This window comes from Pyricularia pennisetigena, assembly GCF_004337985.1.
Source record: "Pyricularia pennisetigena strain Br36 chromosome 4 map unlocalized Pyricularia_pennisetigena_Br36_Scf_6, whole genome shotgun sequence".
Classification (NCBI taxonomy): domain Eukaryota; kingdom Fungi; phylum Ascomycota; class Sordariomycetes; order Magnaporthales; family Pyriculariaceae; genus Pyricularia; species Pyricularia pennisetigena.
In genome coordinates this window covers 2,417,932-2,440,096 of record NW_021940918.1, presented here as the reverse complement: position 1 = coordinate 2,440,096, position 22,165 = coordinate 2,417,932, and the positions used below count along the sequence as shown (strand labels likewise).

General features: G+C 51.9%; 6 protein-coding genes across 6 annotated transcripts in view; 4 read left to right on the top strand and 2 right to left on the bottom strand.

Moving 5' to 3' along the window:
- Nucleotides 1-738: 738 nt before the first annotated feature.
- On the top strand, nucleotides 739-2,784 carry PpBr36_06317 (uncharacterized protein; the record flags this gene model as incomplete). Its single annotated transcript, XM_029893463.1, has 2 exons — nucleotides 739-877; nucleotides 962-2,784. 2 exons carry the CDS (start codon nucleotides 739-741, stop codon nucleotides 2,782-2,784), a joined length of 1,962 nt encoding a protein of 653 aa, XP_029745761.1.
- Nucleotides 2,785-3,431: 647 nt separating this feature from the next.
- PpBr36_06316 (uncharacterized protein) lies at nucleotides 3,432-6,823 on the top strand (the record flags this gene model as incomplete). The annotated part of the gene is made up of 3 exons (XM_029893462.1): nucleotides 3,432-3,558; nucleotides 3,698-5,405; nucleotides 5,527-6,823. The coding sequence occupies 3 exons, from the start codon at nucleotides 3,432-3,434 to the stop codon at nucleotides 6,821-6,823; spliced, it is 3,132 nt and encodes a 1,043-aa protein (XP_029745804.1).
- A 344-nt stretch (nucleotides 6,824-7,167) lies between these two features.
- On the bottom strand, nucleotides 7,168-13,857 carry PpBr36_06315 (uncharacterized protein; the record flags this gene model as incomplete). Its single annotated transcript, XM_029893461.1, has 4 exons — nucleotides 7,168-8,730; nucleotides 8,817-8,987; nucleotides 9,072-9,256; nucleotides 9,321-13,857. 4 exons carry the CDS (start codon nucleotides 13,855-13,857, stop codon nucleotides 7,168-7,170), a joined length of 6,456 nt encoding a protein of 2,151 aa, XP_029745803.1.
- Nucleotides 13,858-15,503: 1,646 nt separating this feature from the next.
- On the top strand, nucleotides 15,504-16,312 carry PpBr36_06314 (uncharacterized protein; the record flags this gene model as incomplete). Its single annotated transcript, XM_029893460.1, has 3 exons — nucleotides 15,504-15,723; nucleotides 15,962-16,155; nucleotides 16,223-16,312. The coding sequence occupies 3 exons, from the start codon at nucleotides 15,504-15,506 to the stop codon at nucleotides 16,310-16,312; spliced, it is 504 nt and encodes a 167-aa protein (XP_029745798.1).
- A 510-nt stretch (nucleotides 16,313-16,822) lies between these two features.
- On the bottom strand, nucleotides 16,823-18,627 carry PpBr36_06313 (uncharacterized protein; the record flags this gene model as incomplete). Its single annotated transcript, XM_029893459.1, has 2 exons — nucleotides 16,823-17,891; nucleotides 17,972-18,627. The coding sequence occupies 2 exons, from the start codon at nucleotides 18,625-18,627 to the stop codon at nucleotides 16,823-16,825; spliced, it is 1,725 nt and encodes a 574-aa protein (XP_029745767.1).
- A 1,052-nt stretch (nucleotides 18,628-19,679) lies between these two features.
- Nucleotides 19,680-22,165, top strand: part of PpBr36_06312 (uncharacterized protein) — a gene marked incomplete at both ends in the record, with an annotated part of 2,566 nt that continues 80 nt past the window's right edge. Inside the window, 7 exons of the mRNA XM_029893458.1 lie at nucleotides 19,680-19,737; nucleotides 19,816-19,940; nucleotides 20,025-20,124; nucleotides 20,207-20,322; nucleotides 20,382-21,073; nucleotides 21,130-21,465; nucleotides 21,532-22,162. Of these exons, the coding sequence (XP_029745765.1) occupies nucleotides 19,680-19,737; nucleotides 19,816-19,940; nucleotides 20,025-20,124; nucleotides 20,207-20,322; nucleotides 20,382-21,073; nucleotides 21,130-21,465; nucleotides 21,532-22,162 (2,058 nt within the window). The remainder of the gene's footprint in view (nucleotides 19,738-19,815; nucleotides 19,941-20,024; nucleotides 20,125-20,206; nucleotides 20,323-20,381; nucleotides 21,074-21,129; nucleotides 21,466-21,531; nucleotides 22,163-22,165) is intronic.

Below are 22,165 nucleotides of genomic sequence, written 5' to 3'. Positions count from 1 at the left end.
TTCTCAAAACAAAAAAAAAGGAAATCCCCTCCTCAATTTCTACAATGACAAAAAATGTGTGCATACGGGAAGGTGGATCCAAGATTTTGTGGGCATGGTCATTAGTCATCACGGAGGGTAGGTACCATTTTCATGGGATACCTGGGTGCCTTACCACGTGACACCGTACCTACCTCCCTTTTACACTTCGTAAGCCTACCTGCCTTGCTACCTCGCATGGCTACCCATCCACTGGATGCTCAGGGCGAGACCTTGCGGTAGTCAAAACTGAACCATGCGCCGCCCATCGTGATGAATTGAGTGATGAAGTGGGCTTGAAGATCAGGGCGATAGGCATTAGTTTTGAGTCGAGTCTCTTGAAAGTAGACCTGCCTCAGCAGATAGCGCAGAAGGGTCACGAGATCTGTCAGGTGATGCGACTTTGCGATCGTACCTTGTATTAGATCCGAGACCAACATGTGATCGCCTGCCTAATTGATTGATTCATTCTTCTGTTCGAGCAGCAGCTTTTATCCTGCGGTTAATAAAAGTAGTCTATGCTACCCAAACCACTGCGCAACAGATTCAAATCCGTAAAAACGATGACATTCTAGCAAGCCGATCAAAAAAAAGTCTCCACGTTTTCCTTGTATCCGCGAATGAAAGAATGAGACTTCTTAACCGAGAATGATTGCTAGGGTCTTCGACGCAAACAAGACTGGCGTGCGCAGTAGAAGAAAGTAATGAGGGAAGGTCGCCATGACGGCAGTCAAGGGGAAAGCATCCTACAAGAAGAAGGATGGAACCATCGCGGTCTCTGAAGATCGAACTATCGTTAGCTGGACGCCTGCTGTGGCAGGAACACCAGCCCTTTCTATCCCTATTGATACAATCACAAGTAAGGCTTGATCACACTGAGGCGAGACGAGAGATGGCGGTGGTCTCGAATCACAGACAGCAGAGTTGCTGATCAAACTTCTAGACCTACAACAAACCCCAGACTCTGCAGCAAAGGTCGCACTCAAGATCATTGTCAAGGCGGCTACAGAAGGCGGCGACCCGGTTGCGTATCTCTTCACATTTACAGCCCCTGATGAAGCCAGGGCCGAGGCCAACGCCATCAAGGATGTCCTCTCTACTATTCTAGCGGCCCGCAGCAGCGACACCGGCGTAGTGGTCAAGTCCTCAACACCACAACCTGCCACCAATGGCAATGCTGCCAACGGGTCAGCGGCCATGTCGTTCGCGAGTACCGTGGCCAGCACCGCAAGCAAGGGAGCACCCAGGTGGTTTGACGACAACCAGCTGAGATTGGACATAGCCCTACAGCAGTCCTTGATGAAGAAGGATCGCACCCTTCACCAGACCTATATGGAAGCGAGAGCTACGAAGCCCGAGTCCATCTCTGACGCAGCATTCAACTCTCAGTTCTGGTCGACCAGGACAAGTCTGTTGCGTGCACATGCCATAGAGAGCAGCCAGAAAAGAGCCACGTATAACGTTCTGCCAACAGTGAAGCCGTACACGGATTATGAAGGGAAGCTAAAGCTGAACGTGACGCCCCAGGATATCCAGATGATTTTTAAACAGTATCCCTTGGTACATCGTATTCACAAGGAGAAAGTACCCAAGGACATGGACGAAGGCGCGTTTTGGAAAGGCTTTTTCGAAAGCAACCTAGCCCGGTGGCTCAAGGGCGAGGCGATCAACCCGGCACAGCGTAACCCAGTCTTTGACTCACATATTCGAGGCGATAAGCAAGAAGCCCTCTATTTTGAGAAGAGAATGGTTGATCCTCACCTGCCACACATCATAGACGTTCAGGGAAATGATGAGAACCAGGGCGGTGCCAAGGGTGGGAACATGCCAGATGCGCTCATGAGGCCCGACGCCGAGAGGGGCGCCGGAGCCAGATGGCTAAACGCCATGAGCGAGAGTCTCATGTCGCACGCGAACCCCGTCGACGTCAGCAGCACAGCTGCAACAGATGGCAACGAAAATACGTATCGTGAACTCACACTACGCGATCTACACGACGATGCACCACCGGACCGCATCGTGCTTAACGTAAGGGAGCAGGCCCGCTTCTTCGACCAAGAAGCCGGTCTTTTGGACGATGCGCGGGCTTATGAGAAACAAGCACCCCAGGTTGTGCTGGCAGACTATTTCAAAGACCTGTCGTCACTGGGGGACGCCAAGGCAGGGGACGGTATTGATCTTCACAAGGCCATCGGGGTCTACGACGAGAGCGGGAGTGATGACGACGAGGAAGAGTCTCGGCAGAGACCACCACACGTTGGCTCGCGCGCCGCCCGCAGCACGGCCCAGGCTCACATCTGGGACGGACTGGGCAAGAGGCTGGCGGAGACACAGGCGCAGAGCGAGGACGAGGCGACACCGCTTGGGCTAAGCGTGGAGCTGGCGCAAAAGGCATTTATAACCAACGCTACTACGACCGAGTTCCTCAAGCAGTTCTGGAACGCGTTCCTCTCGGGGGACCCGGACCGGGCGCAAGAGCTGGCGCATCATGTGGAGGCGCTGCGGAAGTCGGTGGAGCGGATTGAGGCGGTGGCAGCCGAGGCTGAGAAGGCGCGCGAGCAGCTCAACGCACAGAGGCGGAAGCAGATTGTGGACGAATACAACAGGACGGGTAGAAAGCTCAAGTTCGACCCAAACAGCACCAAGGGCGGCAAGAAGGCGGTTCTGGCGCTCCTGGGGCCGACGCTGACCGCTTTGAGTGCTGCACAGGGCCGATACGAAGAAGCTTTGGTTGCGGAGGGCATCAAGCCTTCGACAGAAGAATGAGGAAGGCTAAAGGAATAGACAATGAATGACATTGCATTGTTGAGCGTCTCTGGCATACATGTATACGGTCAAAGAGGCTTAATTAAATTTCGCTTCGTTTTTTTTTCTTTCTTTCTTTCTTCCTTTCTTCTTCTTTTTTTTTTTTTTTTTTTTTTTCTTTTCTCCTTCTTGCTTTATCCTGTTCTGTACACAATAGACTAGACAAACTTAGAAAGCAGAAAATGAAACCCTGCAAACCAATGTTATAACATACTGAAAGAGGCCGATGAGATTATTAGCAAGCACTAGCGTAGTTGCCCGGATCTCTAACCTTCGATACTGGTGTTGCATCTGGAACCCGGTGGAGCTAGTAGTGGGGTTACCTTCGCAAGCTCAGTGTAGCTCAGAGTAGGAGGTACCTGGGTACTCGACGAAATTGAGCCCAGCAAAAACGCGACCAATAATTAGATTATTTTCCATCACCAGCTACATCACATTCACTGCAACCCTTTCCACCGAGGGGCTTGTCCGAGGTCACCACCGCGCCTGATTATTACATCACACCGCAAACCTCGCGCCAATTCGGACTCCCTAGACCCGAAATGAGGGACAGTTCCCTTCCGTAAAGCTGCTTTCTCAAAACGGGGCGTGACAACCTGCTCGACTGAATGCATCGCGCCGGCTCCCGCGCCATCTCGGCGCGCGCCGTGAGCGGCAGCAGAACGCCCGGCCTGGGTCTCGGTCGGGACCTCGCCCTTTCTGCAGCACGTCGCCATGTCTTGAACACTGCGCAGAGTGAGTTTTGTTACTTTGTCAAGCATACAAACAAAGCCGTGTCGTACAGCTCAGGTCCATCTCTGACTTGGGGCTTAGGCAGACTCTGTCCTCGGTTGAAAGATGCTAACGCGCACTGGCTGCGTGCCTTGCTTGATAGGATCTGTTCGGGTACAGTGTTCGAGCAGCAGCCCTATCTCCAGGGGCTGGTCTCGTCTATACAGCTCCTCATCTCCTGCCGCTGCCGCCGCGAGCCCCAGTACTCCAGGTCCCCCGCAAGAGTCACAACAACCTGTGCCGCCACCGGACGAACCGAGCACGCCATTCTCGGCACAAGATGTATCCCAGTCCCAGCCTCAGCCATTGAAGAGATCGCAGCGACGTGCCCCTCGGACGACAACGTCATATCCCCCGGTAGACCTGCCTAGCTGGTTTTTGGAAAACTACGTGACCCTAGACGGCGAAGCACTCATATATCCCAATGACTATACAAAAATGCTAGAGTTTCCCGAAACACTCAAGCGCTTCGTGGAGGAGGGGGAATTATTAAAGGCGCTGAAGAACAAAGAAGACGACACTCGTCTCGACAGTTATGTGGCCACTTTCAAAAAGGCGGCCGATGCTATACAATCACACCAGCCGTCGGCGCCCGGACTCGAAGACCACATTAAACTTGCACAGCTCATGGGCGACCATGTATTGATTGCGGGATACTCCCTGTTGGCTCTTTCCCAGCACGCTGACTTGGAACGAAGGATCCAGGCCAGGAGAGAGCGTGAAACCGTAATCAACAAACTAAAGCACCTCGGAACCGCCCAAGACCTGACACATCGCAGTCTGACGCGGTATGCTCAGGGCCATCTTGCCCAAGACGGCGTCAACCTGGAAAACGTTGGTTTCAAGAAAGCTGTTGCTGCCGAGTTGACTGCGGCAGCTAGTCTTGCATCCAGGACACTGCCTGCCGGTACTCGCCGACCTGTTCCTGTTCTCGAAACCGAACGCCTTGCGGGCGCCCCACTGGCCAGAGCCGTCGTTGAGAAGGCCGTCGAGGGGACAAAGGCAGACGTGATCCATCTTGACGCTCATGTACTGGCTGAGATAATCGGCAAATATCTAGGACAGGATCCGTACATGAACAAGGGGCCATACACCATGCTCGGCTTAAGCGTAGAGACGATCAACAATCGAGTTATGGCGACGTCTGCGGGCGCTCCGATGCAGACTTTTGGGGAAACTGATGGCGATTCGGGGATAGATCCAATGGCAGGTACCGAATCCGTCGTGGTTGGCCCGGAAGCTATCAAGACTCTTCGGAGGCTATTCCATGGCGATAGCGACAGCAAACCAGACGGCAACCGCTGGGACGATCTGAAACTTGGCCACATCTTGGAGCAGATCCTGACCGCGCCCGAGATTAAGCGTAGCACTAAATCACTGCCATCCAAGGATGTGCCTGGGCCAACTATTGTCCACCTCCACAACTTCACGGAACTGCACAAGATTAGGGAGGGCTCGTTCATAGTGTCCAAGCTGCGAACCACTGTTGACAGATTGTGGCGGGAACAACGCAAGCATATCGTGCTAGTAGGTTCCACGAGCCCTTTCGCCGGACGCCCGGGGCCGAAGGACTTCGGCAAGATGGCCATGCAGCCCAACTCCGATCTGGACGTTCACGAGTATCTTTTTGCCCGACCGTTACCGGAAGAGGTACAACGCCGAGTCTCAGCGGACGGCCTGAGACAAATAAACCTGACAAACCTGGCTGTCCTTATGGAAGCCATGCTGGGCGAGGAGGTGATTTTCCGGCTAAATTACGAAAATATGGCAGATTCTAGCTTTGCCACGGATTTTGAAAGGACCGTCTTCGAGTAAGTCCTCTCTATATCGTCTTTCGCTGCACCCGACCCAAGCCATCCGCAACTTGATGAAGCCAATGGACTGGACTGGACTGGACTGGTGTAGCCTAAACGCTAACATATCTTGTCTCAGCCACACCATAATATACAGGCTTGCCACACGGCTTATTGCCAAACAGAAGCCCGGAGAACCTCAGAAGGTGTACGATCAAGATGATTTGTATGCTGAGTTGTTGGAATGGCAAGAGCACGTCAAGAATGATCTCCGCAAGAACTTTCCCTCCATGACAGGCGGCAAGGACCTCAAACGTGTCAATGCCATCAAGCGCGCCGGATTAGCCGACGACTTACCAAAGCTCGGTGGACTGCGCGGGCTCTTTGGAGGCCGCGGTGCAGATGAGGGGGAAGCGAACGAGGAATACGACAAGTATGAAAAGCAGCTCCTAACCGGGCTGGTCAAAGCCGAAGACATCAAAACCACTTGGGAAGACGTGGTCTGTTCTCCCGAAACCAAGGAGTCTCTCCAAGCCATGACCTCGCTGGTGCTCACCCGCCCAGAGGCTTTCTCGTACGGTGTTCTTGCCAAAGAGCGCATTCAGGGATGCCTTCTGTACGGGCCGCCGGGGACGGGCAAGACGCTGATGGCAAAGGCGATTGCCCGCCAGTCAGGAGCCAACGTCCTCGAGGTCAGCGCCGCCTCCATCAACGACAAGTATCACGGCGAGAGCGAGAAGCGTGTTCGGGCCGTCTTCTCCCTAGCCAAGAAAATGTCGCCAGCCGTCATCTTCCTGGATGAGGCCGACGCCCTTCTCGGCTCCAGGTCGAACAGCAGGGGCAGAGGCGGCTTTAGAGAGACGCTGAACCAGTTCCTCAAGGAGTGGGATGGCCTCACCGAGATGAAGACATTTGTCATGGTGGCCACCAACCGCCCCTTCGACCTGGATGACGCCGTGCTGCGGCGAATGCCCCGCCGCATCCTTGTAGACCTACCCCTGAAGGAGGCTCGACTCAAGATCCTACAGGTGCTCCTGCGTGACGAGTGTCTCGATGGCTCGGTCAACCTCGACGACATTTCTGCGCGTACAGAAATGTGCTCGGGCTCAGACCTCAAGAACATATGTGTCGCCGCCGCCATGGAGGCCGTCAAGGACGAGATCAAGGCTCGCGACACCAGCCCCGACCCAGACTCCCACATGTTCCCGGACCGCAGGACCCTGACGGCTGACCACTTTGAGCGCGCTCTGAAGCAGATCGGCGCCAGCATCAGTGGCGATATGGACTCGCTCAAAGCCATCCGCAAGTTCGACGAGCGCTTCGGAGACGCCCAGGGACGCGGCAACCAAAAGGCGCGCAATGGCATGGGTTTCGCCGTCGGCGCCGTGCCTTCCCGGTCCGGAGATGCGCGCGTCCGCCGCAGCGACTCTGCCTAGCATGCAGGGGTTGTCTGATTTGTTTCTCTTTTGTCCTTGTTCATTGTTTCACGCGTCAGCCCTTCTGTACGCAGACCAAAAGATCTGGTTTTACCATGTGTCACTATTTGTAAATCTTGGGTGTAAAAAGTATGGGACTGTAAGAAAGAGAAGAATGAATAACCAAAAAAAAAAAAAGAAACCATAGACGCCTGCAAGTGCTAGCATATAGATGGTCATGAAACATACAGACCCAGCAAGGTATCAGAAACTAATAGTATATCAAAACTCCATTTCCAATGCCGCAATTTGACGCCGTTCCATGAAAAGTACAGTCTCCACTTCCCTTCAGGCTTTTACTGTCGTTAAGCGCAATTATTCCTTTTGGTGTTAAACCGTCGTCCTCTCGTATCCCTCGCATTTGTTACAGCCCTCGACTTCCACAGCAGAACTTGACTGCTAAACTTCTTGTATAATTCTTCCATATCCAATGGCTCAAAGCTGAGCCCCTGAAGTCCCTGCGAAGCTGATGCTTGCGAGGCAGTGTTACCAGGGGCTCGTACACAGACTCTCCTGTCTGTGACTATCCAGCTTCTCTGCACGTCGGTGCAAACATGTGTCGAGAGGCTCTCGGTGTTTGCGTTGACAACTCTCGAGAGTCTCGTAATATCTTGCTCGTCTATTTCACGGATCCCGTCCAGTAAAACACTAGCGCTGGCCATTCTGGAAGCTATATCCACTGCCGAGTCTTCTCGCCCCAGACGTATCAAGGCGTCAGATGCGGAATCGCAGAGGGACGAGAACGCCGAGACTACTGTGGCGACGTCCTGCCGGATAGAACCTTCGGTTATCATGGACCATACTACGAGTGTCGGTTGAAGGACTTCGACTATGCCCATCAGTTCCACTAGCAAAAAGAGCCTCTTCGTAGATAGTGCGCCATTACCAGCCTCAGTCTTGAGCGTCCTGATCGCCAGCAGAATTGTACTCAGCAATGCCACTACAGCATCGGCCCGAGTTTCCTGGATCTCTATTGGCAGACATGACCGCTCGAGAAGCTGTCTGAGAGCCCCGGAGTATAGTTGAAGAAGAGGCCAAGCCTCATGTATCTTGAGGGTTGCTCGCACGACTGTGGGTAGCATGCAGCTCAACATGAAATCGAAGATGTGAATATTTTCCATACATCGTTGCAAAATGTCAAGTTCGTTCGCGATCTTGTTGTTGACGACTGCCACTTTACAGTTGTTGTAAAGGTAATAGAAAAGCTGCGAGTAAGCTTTGGTATCGCCTTCTTGAAATCGGATCCCATAAGCCAAGATACCAGCCAGATGGAGCTGGGGATCTTCGAGTGACGGGGAATAATCGGCGCTGATGCGATAGAAAAAAGGGTCCACCGGACAAACGTCCACCCCGTACGACTTGACCAGGCCAATGATTTCGCGGACGAAATCGACGTGTTGTATATGGGCAGTACGGTTAGGCTTGACAGTTGCCAAGTCTCGTTTCATCTGTTCCATGACAGCTTTGAGAGCTTTTGCGAGGTCGCCCTTTCTCCGTCGCTGAAGACTGCCCTGATCCTCCCTCAAAGCTTTTCTCTGAGAAGATACCGCAGAAGCAAAAAGGTCGCGTGCCAAGTTGTAGTCGAGGGCGGTTTTAGATGTACAGGCAGCATCGCCCACAGAAATGGCACTATGGCGTCGTAAACAATCCCCAAAACCGGATACATGCTCGAATGTTGACCTTGGGCCGGTCAGGCAAAGGAGCCACATCTCATCCGGAGTCGTGTTGAGATCCTTGAAGTCAAGCGTTCCATTTCTCACCAGGGTTGCGGTGAACAGCGGCAGATACCGCCGTCTCACAAGCGAAATATCCTGCGGCATCCTTTGGAAGAGACCGTATTTCCCCGGCGAGAAAAACCTTGAAAGGCGCTACGTCATGAATGAGACGTTAGCCAGTCGTGATATCAACGCCATATAAGGAAGTCCACCCTTGTGAGTAGGTCTAGATAGCTTACCGTGACTCCAACTTGGAGAAGTCTGCTAGCAATTCTCCCAGAAAGGACGATTGCCTTCTCGGCGCACAGGCTCTCCTTGGATCCAATACGCTCAGATATTCTTGTCTCCAACAAATTCAACAGTTGATTCGCAACGGAGAATAAGGCCTCTACAAGTTGATCGTCAACCAGCTGCAATTGATGGTTAGAGTTAGCTGTCATGCTCTGCTAACGTTTGCCCGCTGTCATTGTTACATATTGCGCACTAGGGCTTACCTGTATAGCCTCATCAGATGCATTCTGCTCCTCGGCAGTCTCAGAGTTGCAAGAGTCTTGATAGTCCAAGATATCATCAATCCGGTCTATATACCGCCCCATGATGTCAAGCGCAATGAGCAAGGTCTGCCAATCAAATCCCGCGCAAGAGACATCGAACTTGGTAAAAACCTGTGAGAGTTGTTCTGCAAGACAGTCAGCTGTTTTGAACGCCACAGCAAGCCAATACTGAGGAGTCGTAATACTCACTTGTGTTCAAGGAGTAGGTGGCCGCAGCGAGAGAGGGTGCCACCTTGAGTACCTCTAAGGACGCCTGAACAGAGCAGTAGAGAATGTCCATGGCAGCCGCTTTGTTCTTTTCAATCATCTTTCCGACCATGTCTCGGTCAATATCGTTACTAGCATCTTTGGACAAGGCAAGAAGCTGTTGTTGGATGTCGGTTTCTGCGGTGAGGTACTGGTCTAGTGTCTGTCGAAAAATATTGTTTTGCCATGAAATGAAAGGCCTGAACACCGAGGATCCCTCATTTGATGAAACAACAAAGCGTGAGAGTTGTGACCACGCCCTCAAGTTAATCAAAACAGCTTCTCTGTGAGAGCTGCCGGGGACAACCAGTTTCTCGATCAGATGAATCCCAGGGCGAAGGTCAGGAGGCGCTGCCCAGAACAGCGCACACAAGAGATCATGGTGATTCCTCAATGCCGCAAGTTCATGTTGATTTATTGTCTGCTCCTTGAGGAACTGTCGACTGTGGTTGGGGACAATTCTAGCCACCAGGTTCTTGATGTCCCTCACGAGACCCGAAGCTCGAAGACGTCTGATGACCATGGTAACAATCTTCACAAATATATGGAAACACCGATCTTCAGCGTGGATCGAGACATCTGGTTTGCCTGATAGCTGCTCGAGAAACAAGGGGGATTTGTAAACCTCCTCGTTCCTCAGATGGGACAAATTTTGCGAGCCGAAGAAATCAAAAACCAAGCCAACCATGCCGATACACTTCCCCCAGCCCCATTGGTCGATCAGGTAGTGACATCTCGCCATCAGGGATCTGCAATAGTCATTGAAGCTGGGTGGCTGTCGAGGGTTCTTCTGGTAAATATGAAAGGTGCGCTTTAGGAGTGCCTGCGGTATTGCCCACCCCTCCAAAGGCAGGCGGAGACGGGATCCGGCGTCGAGAGTACCCAAGTCGTTAAACTCTGTCAGAGGAAGAAGAGTAAACACATGCTTCCATCCGCACTCCAGCTTTTTGAGGTCCGAGGTGCTGGTGAGCTCCGGAGTGAGGATAACAGAACCCAAGATATCCCAGAAGCCACCTCGCGGTAGCTCAGCAGCTTGCAGGATTCTCATCAGAACTACCCAGAGAACCACCTCACCCCTGTCTGATTTGATGCCATGCTCACGATGGTGAAGCTGCTGTAGATCAGCATATGTTTCCTCCACAGACCCTAGACCAAGCGAAACCAAAATTCTACAGGCAACCTTGGCGAGTCTTCTCAAAACTTCCTGTGCCTGAAAGGTCTGGTCTGAGAGGACACTTGACTGTTGACACAAGCGAGTCGACAAAAGGTTGACCAAGAGGACCCTTGGCAAGACTTGCAACAAGGTCCGAAACAGCCCAGACGAGCCCGGTCGAGCTCGGCCATTGAGCGAAGCTTCAACTCGGTCGATAAAGCTATGTAAAACGTCTAAGACCCTTGACATGAACGAGCTCATATCGGTGCTTTTTTCGAAACTGACAGCCGTCTCCACGAAATTCAACAGAAAATCGGAAGCCGCAACGGCTTCGAGGCTCAGTGTGGACTCCGGTTGTATAATTTTATCGACAACGAAGTCAACGAGAACACCGAGTTCAGATGATGTGATCTCGTCCCATGGACCCCATCGAAGAGTCTTGTCCCCAAGCTGGAAGGATATTCTTGGCCGCACATGACAAGACTTATCCATCAGCTTTTGATCCTGGAGTTTACTAAGCTTTCCCATGCCGATGAAAGTACTTTCGTGAAAGTAAACATTTGCATCAAGAGGGAAAATTTCAAAGTGATGAGTGTAGTGTGTGCCAAAAGGACCAAGACCCCGCAACTTCTCGTCACTTGACTCCCCTACGTCGTCCTCATGTACCAAGACGTAGTCTGAAGCTGGAGGTAAAGGATCTGCAGCGTGTACAAATTGAGGTGCGGTTATGTCAACAAAGCGTGCCTTGGTTTGTTTGCGTAGCCTGGGGCGACGAGGGCGTAACGGCTGCAACTCTTTCGGGGGTCCTGTTGAAGTGGCAATGACGGCTGTTGGCATCATATCCTGGTTCACGGGGCTGTTGATGAACCGGTCCAAACGAGCAGCTGCGAGGCCGACCGAGGACTTATTTCGTCGATACGACGCATCCAGATTTCTCTTTTGGGCCAGGAAACTAAACTTTCCGGACCGGTTCACTTCGGTGGTTTCCAACTGTGCGGGCCTGGCAGCTACAGTATCGGAACGGCCTATTCCTGAATTTAAGTTTAGGTGTTTTGGATGCGCTCGCACTATAGGGGCTGTGCTAGAAATGGTCGTCGATGAAACATTCAGCTGCGTTTGCTTCGTTCTCCGTTTGGTATCACCAAGGCTTGCGGCTCGCTTGAGATGCGCCGAAGCACGGGGTGGATTTGTAGAACGTTGCGTGAGGGGAAATCTTGATGGTGTTGCTGTCGAGGTTGAAGTTGATGCCTTGTCCATGGGCTCATGTGCTACTCTTGGCCGAATCCTCCCGGTCTTCCAATCCCGCAGTACAGAAAGTGCATCAATGTTGTCTGGGCGGCTGCCAAGGTTGATCTGCTTGCGAGAGGGACTCGTCTTCCCACGGTTGGGTGCTCTCCTTGCGGCGCGGGCAGCAATCCTGAGGAACTGGGGTGCGTCCGATTCAACCACATCAAGAACACTCAGCATAGGTGGTGGAGTTGGGTGCCTCTTTGTGGTCCTAGATCGGCGAGCAGTCTTGGTTTTGATTGAACGACTCGACTTAACAGCTTTCTTTGAAAGTGCGCTGCCATCTCCGCCGGATCCTGAATCAAGCAAGGTGGTTATCTTCTGTTGCCTTGGGTTTCTTAGTCCTGAGTTATGCTTCCGGTAGGTCCTGTTCTTGGGTTCACTCGAGTCTTTCCTCTTCCTCTTGGTCCCAGTCACCATTCTGTCGATGACATCCTCCTCCGGAATATCACCGTCGTCGAGAAACAACTGTCGAAACAGGTCAGGATTCTTGTTGGTCTTCGGAAAAGACACCAAACTAGAGTTCCTCCTCAGGAGGATATCATTATTAATGCGTTCATCGTGGTCATCATCATCGTCATTAGATAAGAAGTCAAAGAGGGCATTTGAAGATGTGGATTGCTGAGGCCGCTGTTTAGGTAGAGCCACGCCTTTTCTGGGTAAGTGCTTGGGTGATGAAGGAGGGCTTTGGCGACGCGAGGTTCCATCTCTTGTTTTTTGAGCCTTGAGCTGATCAAGTCGAAGCCAAGATGCCGGAAGCACACCTCGAATCCTCCTAACGTGCTTCTGCATGGAATCTGAATCACTGTCTGTGCCCGACGAATCGGGAGAATCTGAGACCTCAGCCTGGACGTCATCATCTGAGATACTGATGACCGCTGGTGCATCGCCGTTCTCAAAAGGAGTGGTTGCGGGAAAGGATTGCTGCACATCAATCTTTGTGGGGCTCGTTATATCGGCATCATTAGGCACCTGAGGGTTGCGAGAACGACGTCGAATCTCTTGTCCAGCCAGCGGAGAAGCCTCCAGATCAATGGCGAGAGGCGGTTTGAACCGTGGCCTAGTTATAGAGTCCTTGCGGGCGGATCCATCTATCCTCCTTCGTTTTGCGCAGGATGATATGCTCGTAGAACCAAGTCTTTTAGACTGCTTTTTGCCGAGTGTCTTTCGACTTTGGCGAAGGAGTTCATCTATTGATGGCAAATCATCCTCTGCCGGGCTTGTATCCGCTGTATCTTGCCCAGGGCTAGGTTGACCACTAGAAATAGCTCTAAATTGGGAGGATAGCCTTGGAGATGGCGATAACGCAAGCTCGTCCCGTTCTTCGACTATCGATGCGGCATCGAGTGGCTGGCTCTCATGCTCCTGGCTGTCATCTGCAGAAAAATCATTGTCCTGGGAGTCCTCATTGGTCGTGAGCCGCCGCGAGGACTCGGCTTGCTCTGTGACAACACGCAAGGGTTTGAAGCCATGAGCCTTCATAAACTGGGTATACTGAGCCCCCTCGAGTAGATATGGGTGTTCCTGAATGGGCTTCCGTGGTCGCAAAGAACGTTCGAGGCGAACAGCTGCCTGGCGCGAGGGCGACACAGCATTATTGTGAGAGGTAATATGTAAAATTGATTCGGACTCCAAAGGTTTTTGAGCTCCAGTCACAGTGTCCGATGGCACCCGGTGTGCTGGGAGCGTTTTCTGAAGATTTTCCCGGACGGTATGTCGACTGGACTCTGGCTGAGGTGATAGAGTGGGAGAGGATGTCACATCAGGCGGCGGAGGTGACAGTGGAGAGGAGCATGACAGCGGGGTAGTGGTCTCTGTGCCCAGCGGAACGGTAGTAGACGTGGGAGTCACCCGGTGACCTGGCTCAGGAGGTCGTCGTGCTGGAGAGCTAGGAATGCTCCAGATATCGGTAAGTGGCGATGCAATCGGCGGCGGCGGAGCTGGAAGAAGACCAGCTATCGGGCTTTGCGGAGGGCTGGGGCCATCGAAGTCGTCTTCGTCCGAGTCCGGCACCTCGCCAAGTTCCTTCCAATTTGGCATTTGGCCAGAGATTCATTATGAGCCTGTGGCAAGTCTTCTGTGCGTTCGATCCATGAGGCCGAATGTTCACAACTGTATGCTCGAATGCGTTAGAAATTCCTGGTTCAAAGCCGTGATGAGTTTGCGGTTACTTGCATCAGTTGGTTCGTTTCCAAGACCCCCGATCTAGACGAAGTAGGTACCTGACCGGGGGGGTTTAAGGTCGGCAGAGGTGCATCGTCAAATTAGACGCGTCGCGTCTAGCTCAATTTAAAATTCGCGACTGACTGACTGCCTAGCTATAATTAAAGAGCCGACCCAGGACTCCCCCTGTAAAAGTGCGCCACTGGCCGGCCTCCTTACATAAGTCCAACGCTGCGGCCAATTATTGCCTTTAGGGATTTGTGCCTGGCCTGCTTCCGTTCTCTGTTGGCAAGCCATCGTGAAGTCGATTGCCAAACTCCAATTGTTCTTGATCGAATAAGTATCTAAATTACTGCCAAGAACACCAAGGCTTGCGAACAGTGGCTGTATCCTACTGAATATTTTGCGGGATGAACTCTATAAAGAATGCAATCCCTGTGGTTGCTGCGGTTGGGTTTGGAGTCTGGAACGGTACGAAAGCTCTGTCCTAACCATCCAACTCGGCAGGCAAGCGCGCAGCCCATGTGGCGTGACGGTCGACATTTTGGAAAATTGTTGACCTGAGAAGTTTTACAGCTTGGTATCAGCTTCGTGACCCGTTAAAAGAGGCGGCCGAAAACAAGAACAAGGAAGGGCTATCCAAGTAGGTTTCCATTTATTTTATTCATATGACAGAGGAATACTGTTAGCTATTACATACATGAGTAACCAACCGACTGGAACTTATTTAGAACCCAAAATCACTCTCAGTCAGCAGAAAAGAACAAATCGGCGACAGGACCCAATTCGACATAGAAATCTCAGTGGTGGACAGTATATGGCAGTGGCAAAATGAGAAAGTACCTAATTACCTTGTTGTTGGGCTACAGGTTCCCTATACCCCAGCCCAACTTCGCTATATCAAGACAGCAAGGTCTGATCGTGGCGGCTTCTGAGCAAGATTTTATATTTATGTCTGGACAACAGACAAAATTCTGTAGGATGTAATGGCATGTATGATTATTGTATACTTACGGATCAAATATCAATCGTCCATGATCAAACGTGGCGGCGAAAATTATGTTGGTAATTATGGCTTGAAATTTCTCAAGATCCCATTGGCAAGGTACCCGGCCATGATGGTGGGTCATGTTGGGTTGGCAGCTGGCTAAATGCTAGCTCCAATTGCATGTCGTGGGAAAGCAATACTGATTTCATTGCATCCACTCTGACTTGCTACGTCAGCCCCGGCTACATGGGAGCTGGAGCTTTAGATCACGTGAAAAGTGTACATCCCCTGACTCGGGTGCCAATTCCCGAGCTTGCCCAGGCCCGATTTGGCGGCATCATACGAGAGAGTCTTCGGTCGGGATCTGTCGAAAAATCCTCGCTATCATCTCATTCGAAGCCAATTACCCACGCCAAAACCGTTACCAATTGAACGCCCACGCAACACGACCACGAGCACCTCAAGCTCAATTGACCTCGTCTCGTTCCAGAAACCTCTCCACGCTGTCCATACCGACTCGATTTAATCAGACAAAATGCTCCGGACGACGGGCTCAGCGATGCTGCGTCGCAGCGTGGTGCAGGCCACTGCACGTCGCGCCTCCTCCACCCACGCCATCTCGAAGCCTACTCTTGCCAACATTGAGAAGAGATGGGAGAGCATGCCTCTGCAGGAGCAGGCCGAGCTGTGGATGTCTCTGAGGGAGCGCATGAAGGAGAACTGGAACGACCTGACCCTCCACGAGAAGAAGGCTGGTGAGTGTGCACTAAATTGTGCCCCCCGACAACCCGGATCCAAGTTCACTGGTATTCGGTCACAGAGAGTGTCTAAATCCATTTCTCGTTCACTGCGTCTTTTTAATAATTTGCGATGTCCAATGGCTCTCCGCGTCGATCGGCCCAGATAGTCATTGTCGACAGAAATGCTGGGGGCAACATTAAAACAACGTACATGCCATGTGCAGATAAACTGACTCAAAGCTATCTTCTGCAGCGTACTGGGTTTCCTTCGGCCCGCACGGCCCGCGAGCCCTCGACCCCCCGGATGAGGGCAAGAAGGTCGCCATGGGCGTCGCCATCGGCCTGGCCGTTAGCTTCATGATCTTTGCTACCATGCGCTCATTCGCCAAGCCTGCACCTCATACCATGACCAAGGAGTGGCAGGAGCAAACCAACGAGTACCTCAAGGTGCGATCCAAAGCCGTTACCTCGGGCATCTCTTGTTCATTTCACTAACGTGTCATCACTATTACAGTCGCAAAACACAGAGCCTCTCACTGGTCTCTCGTCCGAGGGTTACTCTGGAAAGGGACAGGTTCAGTCCCCTCCTGCATCGAAGCACTAAGCTAGGCTGGGATGCCTTGCTTGAGTATTTTCTTCGATTAAAACAAAGCCTTGCTTTTTTTCCCTCGTCCCCATGGCCGTTTGCCCATGTACAAAAAGCTTAGAGGCGGGATCCCCAGGCCTGGTGGCGATGTCGATATCGGGCCATATGCAGTTAGTGTAGACATTGTATTCGTACTGAGGCGAAAGTTAGACACTATTTCCTTGAGTTCATTGAATACCGTATTTGATAAGGTTATTCTTAATCGTTGTGATTAATGTTCTTTACCAATGCAACCTAATCGATTAACCCTTGACCATGAGTACATCATCCGGCCTCTGCCACAGGGCCAGCCACGCTTCTCTTTGACAATCTGACCAACAGCAAATCAAGAATGATAGGACGAGCTTTCGAAGCTCCAAGTCGGAGGTTGACAACAATGTAGCATACGAATAGTCAAGACGCAACAGGCAAATCATGTAGAGGTTAGTCCTTCGTATTCTTTCCTAGACTGGACATGGGAATTCCAACTTAAGCCCCTCCCTGACTGGCCTCCCGGTATGGCTGGTAGCTTTGTGACGCATGATCACCGGTTCGCTGGCTCACGTCGCTCTCCGCCCGCAGTAATCTGTCGACCTCAAGTCGTCCATCCTTGCCCCAGTACCTGGCTTTTGAATTGCCCTTCACGCAAGCCTCGTCGATGACGACATAAGGCATCGGGGCATCAAACATGGGCTCTGCGAGCACACGTTCCATTTCCATTTTTAGGCCTCGAGCACCAGTCTCATTCTTTGCAGCCCGCTCGGCGATGGCGTACAACGCCCGACTTGTGAAGAAGAGGCGACTTGGGTAGGTCTCGAAAAGCGCCTTATATTGCGCAACGAGGCTGTTACGCGGCTCCGTCAGGATCCGTAGCAGCTCGTCTAGCGAGAGAGGGGTGAGTGCGCATATGTTGTGTATACGCCCAATAAGCTCGGGAATGAAGCCGAACGCCTGCAGATCGGCAGGTGTAGTCAAGTCCAGAGGTGTGAACCCGCTGGTCCCAGGCTTGACGATGTGCGGCTGGTGGGGCAGATGCGCATACATCTCTTGAGGCAAAGCATCCCCGTTCCTAATGGGCTCAGAGCCAAAGCCTATCGTGGGCTTTGCCACGCGCCTCAACACAACCTTGTCCAGGCCAACAAATGCGCCACAGAAAATGAATAATATGTTCGTTGTGTCAATGGTAACCTGCTCGACTCTTGGGCCGGACGGTGGGCTGGGTTGAGATGTTTGGCTTCCGCCATTGTAGTTGCTCGTGATCGGACTTGAGGATCTGGAGGACCTATGATCCTTGACGTTAACAGTGACCTTGGAGCCTTCTACCAGCTTCAAGAGTGCCTGTTGCACGCCTTCGCCTCCTACGTCCCTTCCATTGACCGATTCTCTTCTTGCGAGCTTGTCAAACTCATCCAGAACCACGATGCCGTTTTCCGCCGCGCTCACATCGTAGTCTGCCTCGATTAGCAATCGTTCTATGCAGGCTTCCACGTCCTGTCCGATGTATCCGGCTTGTGTGAAGGAGTTGCAGTCGCTGATTGTAAAGGGCACATTGAGATGTCTGCTTAGGGTTCTGTCCAATAGTTAGCGACGTCCTTCTTGCGCGCTCAGAAAATGTATAGACCGGGAAATGTTACTTACTCTACAATGTAAGTTTTTCCAACACCTGTCGGCCCTATACACAGCAGATTCGACTTTTGAATCGTCACATGTCTGCTATCTCTCGCATCGTCCCGAAGAAACTCTTCCACAAAAGAAGGATTCTGCTCGTGAAGTCCTTGAACAGACACATGGTGGCCTGGGAAGTCATCTTTATACGCCAAATTGTCAGCATTTGGCTGACGTTCAGGTTCCGATTCGCGGTGCTCCTGACCTTCGACCGGGTGGGGCTCGCGCCGGGCGCGCTGGAAGTGCTGCTGGCGAAGCAACCGTTCCTCTGCTACCCTTTTCTCGTCCTCTAAATTTCGTCTTCGTCTCTGGCCCTGGTAATGATTAAATACGACTGATGTCGTGGTCTTCTTGGCCCGCTCCTGGCCCACGACGAATTCATCGAGACGTCTCTTTAGGTCGCGCGGGTAGAACTGGGGTACTCCGAAGCTCGGCTTGCTGAACATTGGGCCCCGGCCGGACTCTTCGGGATCATAACTGCTGGTGTAGCCGGAGCCAAAGTCCTGCGACCTTCGATTGGCGGAGGATGTGCGACAAGAGACCGAGAGGGATCGGGAACAAGCGTGGGTAGCGACATGGTTTGTAAGAAGCCTTGGGCACGAGGAGCAAGGGCGGGTGAAGACCGACATCATACAGGTCTGCCGTCACCTCGGCACCAGTCGCATGCTAGAGATATGTACGATCCGGCAGTGGCCGAATCAGGGATGAATTCTATCTGTAATGCAGGGCAATTGGATCGATCGAACGTATCGGGTGAATGCAACATTCGGAGGAAGTTGATGTCTGGCGTGAACCGGTCTCGGACCGTACACGCCATGACGGATCGAATAGCACTGTATCAGTCTGCACTGGACTGGTGGTCTGACCGGACCCCGGCGCGGTTTTGGAGTGCGGGGGTGTCTGGAGCTCCAGGACCTTCTGGGCTACCTGCATGGTTAGTTTCCCTCCAGTAGCGCCATTGGAGGAGAACAGCTCCCTACCGTAGTAAGCCGCCACCAAGCGGACCAGGGTCGGGTACAGGGATTGCCACGGCCCAGAACTCTACGGTCGCTATTTGTTGCTGATAACATGTAGCCCCACCCCCCGGTGCCGGTCTTGAGCTGCAGAAGCAACCGCCACTGAAGCAAAACGCTGTCAAGGACGGAACACATGGAGATATACTGGCCCGATTATGGACCTCTTGCGGTCTTCTCGCTCCCAATGTTGAGGGTTTGACAGGCTCCTTCAAATGTTGAGTCCACATGTCGTTGGCAATCTGTTCTCTGATTGTGGCCCCACCCACCAATTAACATCACACGACGTCATTGTATGGTTACGTCCGGGGAGAGCTCTGAAAGTGGGAAACTTTGAGTGGCTGTTTGCAGAAAGAAAAGACCCTGAGGCAGTCGCAAAATAACTTTTGATCAGCCCTCATCCCCTCCCGTTTCAATCAACTCACAAGAGTAGTCGGGGCTGGTCGAAGCTCGAAGAACTTATCGAAACTCATCTCTCTACCCGTATGGTTTTTATCGGAAACCGGGGTGGCAAGGATCTTTTATTCCACTTGCCCAGCTGTATTTAATCTTAACTGAATTCATCTTAATCTGTCTATCGCATTACCTTTTCCGCATTCTCTTCCAAGAAAAAAAAACTAGGCCATCTCAGCGCAGCATCAACGACATTGAACTTTGATCTTGCAACAATGGCTACCAATGGATCCAACACGATGGTGGCCAACGGAAATGCTGTTGAGCACATTGGTAAGCTGGGATATGGTCGTCCATCCGTCATTCTCATGTTCTAGGTTCGTTGTTATGTTGACGGCCTGTCATGCATAGGTGCTGTAAAGCTTGACCCCTGGCTCGAACCATTCGAGGATGTCATCAAACGCCGCCATGGCATGGCGGAGGACTGGCTCAAGAAGATCGAGCAAAGCGAAGGGTCGATTGAGAAGTTTACGAGGGTAAGTAAGGTGTCCAGGTGGATACCAAGTCAACATGTTAGCAACTAGCTTTATCATTGGTTGACGTCTCATGAAAATAAACAGGGCACCGAGGTGTACGGATTCAATGTGAAGCCAGACAACACGATCGTGTATCGTGAATGGGCTCCAAACGCAACGGCTGCATTCCTGGTTGGTGATTTCAGTAAGTAGCAACCCCAACAAATCTCATGGATATGATCAGGTCAAACGTATTGCGGATATTATACTAACACCACAAATGCCAGACCAATGGAGCCGCCAGTCGCACCCTATGAAGAAGAATGAGTTTGGAGTCTTCGAAATAACGGTGCCGCCCACTGCTGCTGGGGAACCGGCGATTCCTCACAACTCCAAGGTCAAGGTGAGTGTTGATTCTATCTCTCTGCCACGGTTGATAACTAAGGCACTGACTTTTCTTAGATCTCCTTATTCCTCCCCAATGGACAACTTATAGATCGCCTTCCGGCGTGGATCAAGTATGTCACGCAGGATCTCTCCGTATCGCCTGCCTACGACGCCAGGTTCTGGAATCCCCCATCCAGCGAGAGGTATACATTCAAGAACTCCCGCCCCAAGAAGCCTAAGAGTGTGCGTGTGTACGAGGCCCATGTTGGCATTTCCTCGCCTGAGCTGCGTGTAGCCACGTACAAGGAGTTCACCAAAAACATGCTCCCTCGCATCAAGAAACTTGGGTACAACGTCATCCAACTTATGGCCATTATGGAGCACGCCTACTATGCCAGCTTTGGCTACCAGATTAACAACTTCTTTGCCGCAAGCAGCCGCTATGGCACCCCGGAGGATCTCAAAGAGCTTATTGATACCGCTCACGGCATGGGGCTTACTGTTCTACTCGACGTGGTCCACAGCCACGCGTCCAAGAACGTTTTGGATGGTATCAACGAGTTTGACGGGACCGACCATCAGTACTTCCACGCAGGCGGCAAAGGCAGACATGACCAGTGGGACAGCAGGCTGTTCAACTATGGCCATTATGAAGTGCTTCGATTCCTTCTCAGCAATCTCCGATTTTGGATGGACGAGTATCAATTTGATGGCTTCCGTTTTGACGGCGTGACAAGCATGCTGTATATCCATCACGGCATGGGAACGTAAGTCGTACATGGACCCTCATCAAACACTTGCAGTGATTAACATTTTCACTTAGTGGCTTTTCTGGCGGCTACCATGAGTATTTCGGCCCGGATGCCGACGAGGAGGCGCTCGTATATCTCATGCTGGCAAACAAGATGCTTCATGATCTGTACCCCGAGGTGATTTCCATTGCAGAGGATGTCTCTGGCATGCCGACTCTATGCCTTCCTTGGTCAGACGGCGGAGTGGGCTTTGATTATCGTCTTGCCATGGCCATCCCAGACATGTGGATCAAGATCCTCAAAGAGAAAAAAGACGAAGAATGGGACATTGCCGATATTTGCTGGACTCTGACGAACAGACGGCATGGCGAGAAGACCATCGCGTACTGCGAGAGTCACGATCAGGCGTACGTTAGCCTGAGAAGCTATTTAAAGTTGTGTGGAATTTTCAGCTGACACTATATGTTTGATAGACTTGTTGGCGACAAAACTCTTATGATGCACCTCTGCGACGCCGAGATGTACACTCACATGTCAACACTGACACCCCTCACTCCTATCATCGACCGCGGGATGGCTCTCCACAAAATGATTCGCCTGCTCACTCATGGTCTCGGAGGCGAGGGTTATCTCAACTTTGAGGGGAATGAGTTTGGACATCCCGAATGGCTTGACTTCCCTCGCGAGGGCAACCAGAACTCATTCTGGTACGCAAGGCGTCAACTAAACCTAACCGAGGACGATCTTTTGAGATACCGGTTCCTCAACGACTTCGATGCCGCCATGAATAACTGCGAGGAGAAACACGGCTGGCTCAGTGCTCCCCAGGCGTACATTTCACTCAAGAACCAGTCTGATATGGTAATCGTCTTTGAACGTGCAGGTGTGGTTTTTGCTTTCAACTTCCACCCAACCCAGAGCTTCGCCGACTACAGAATCGGAGTTGATGTGTCTGGCACATACAAGGTCGCTTTGACCACGGACGACAAGGAATTTGGAGGCCATGGGCGTATCGACAGCTCCACTCGATTCTTCACCACCCCAATGGAGTGGAATGGTCGAAAGAACTGGACTCACGTCTATCTTCCCAGCCGTACCGCTATCGTA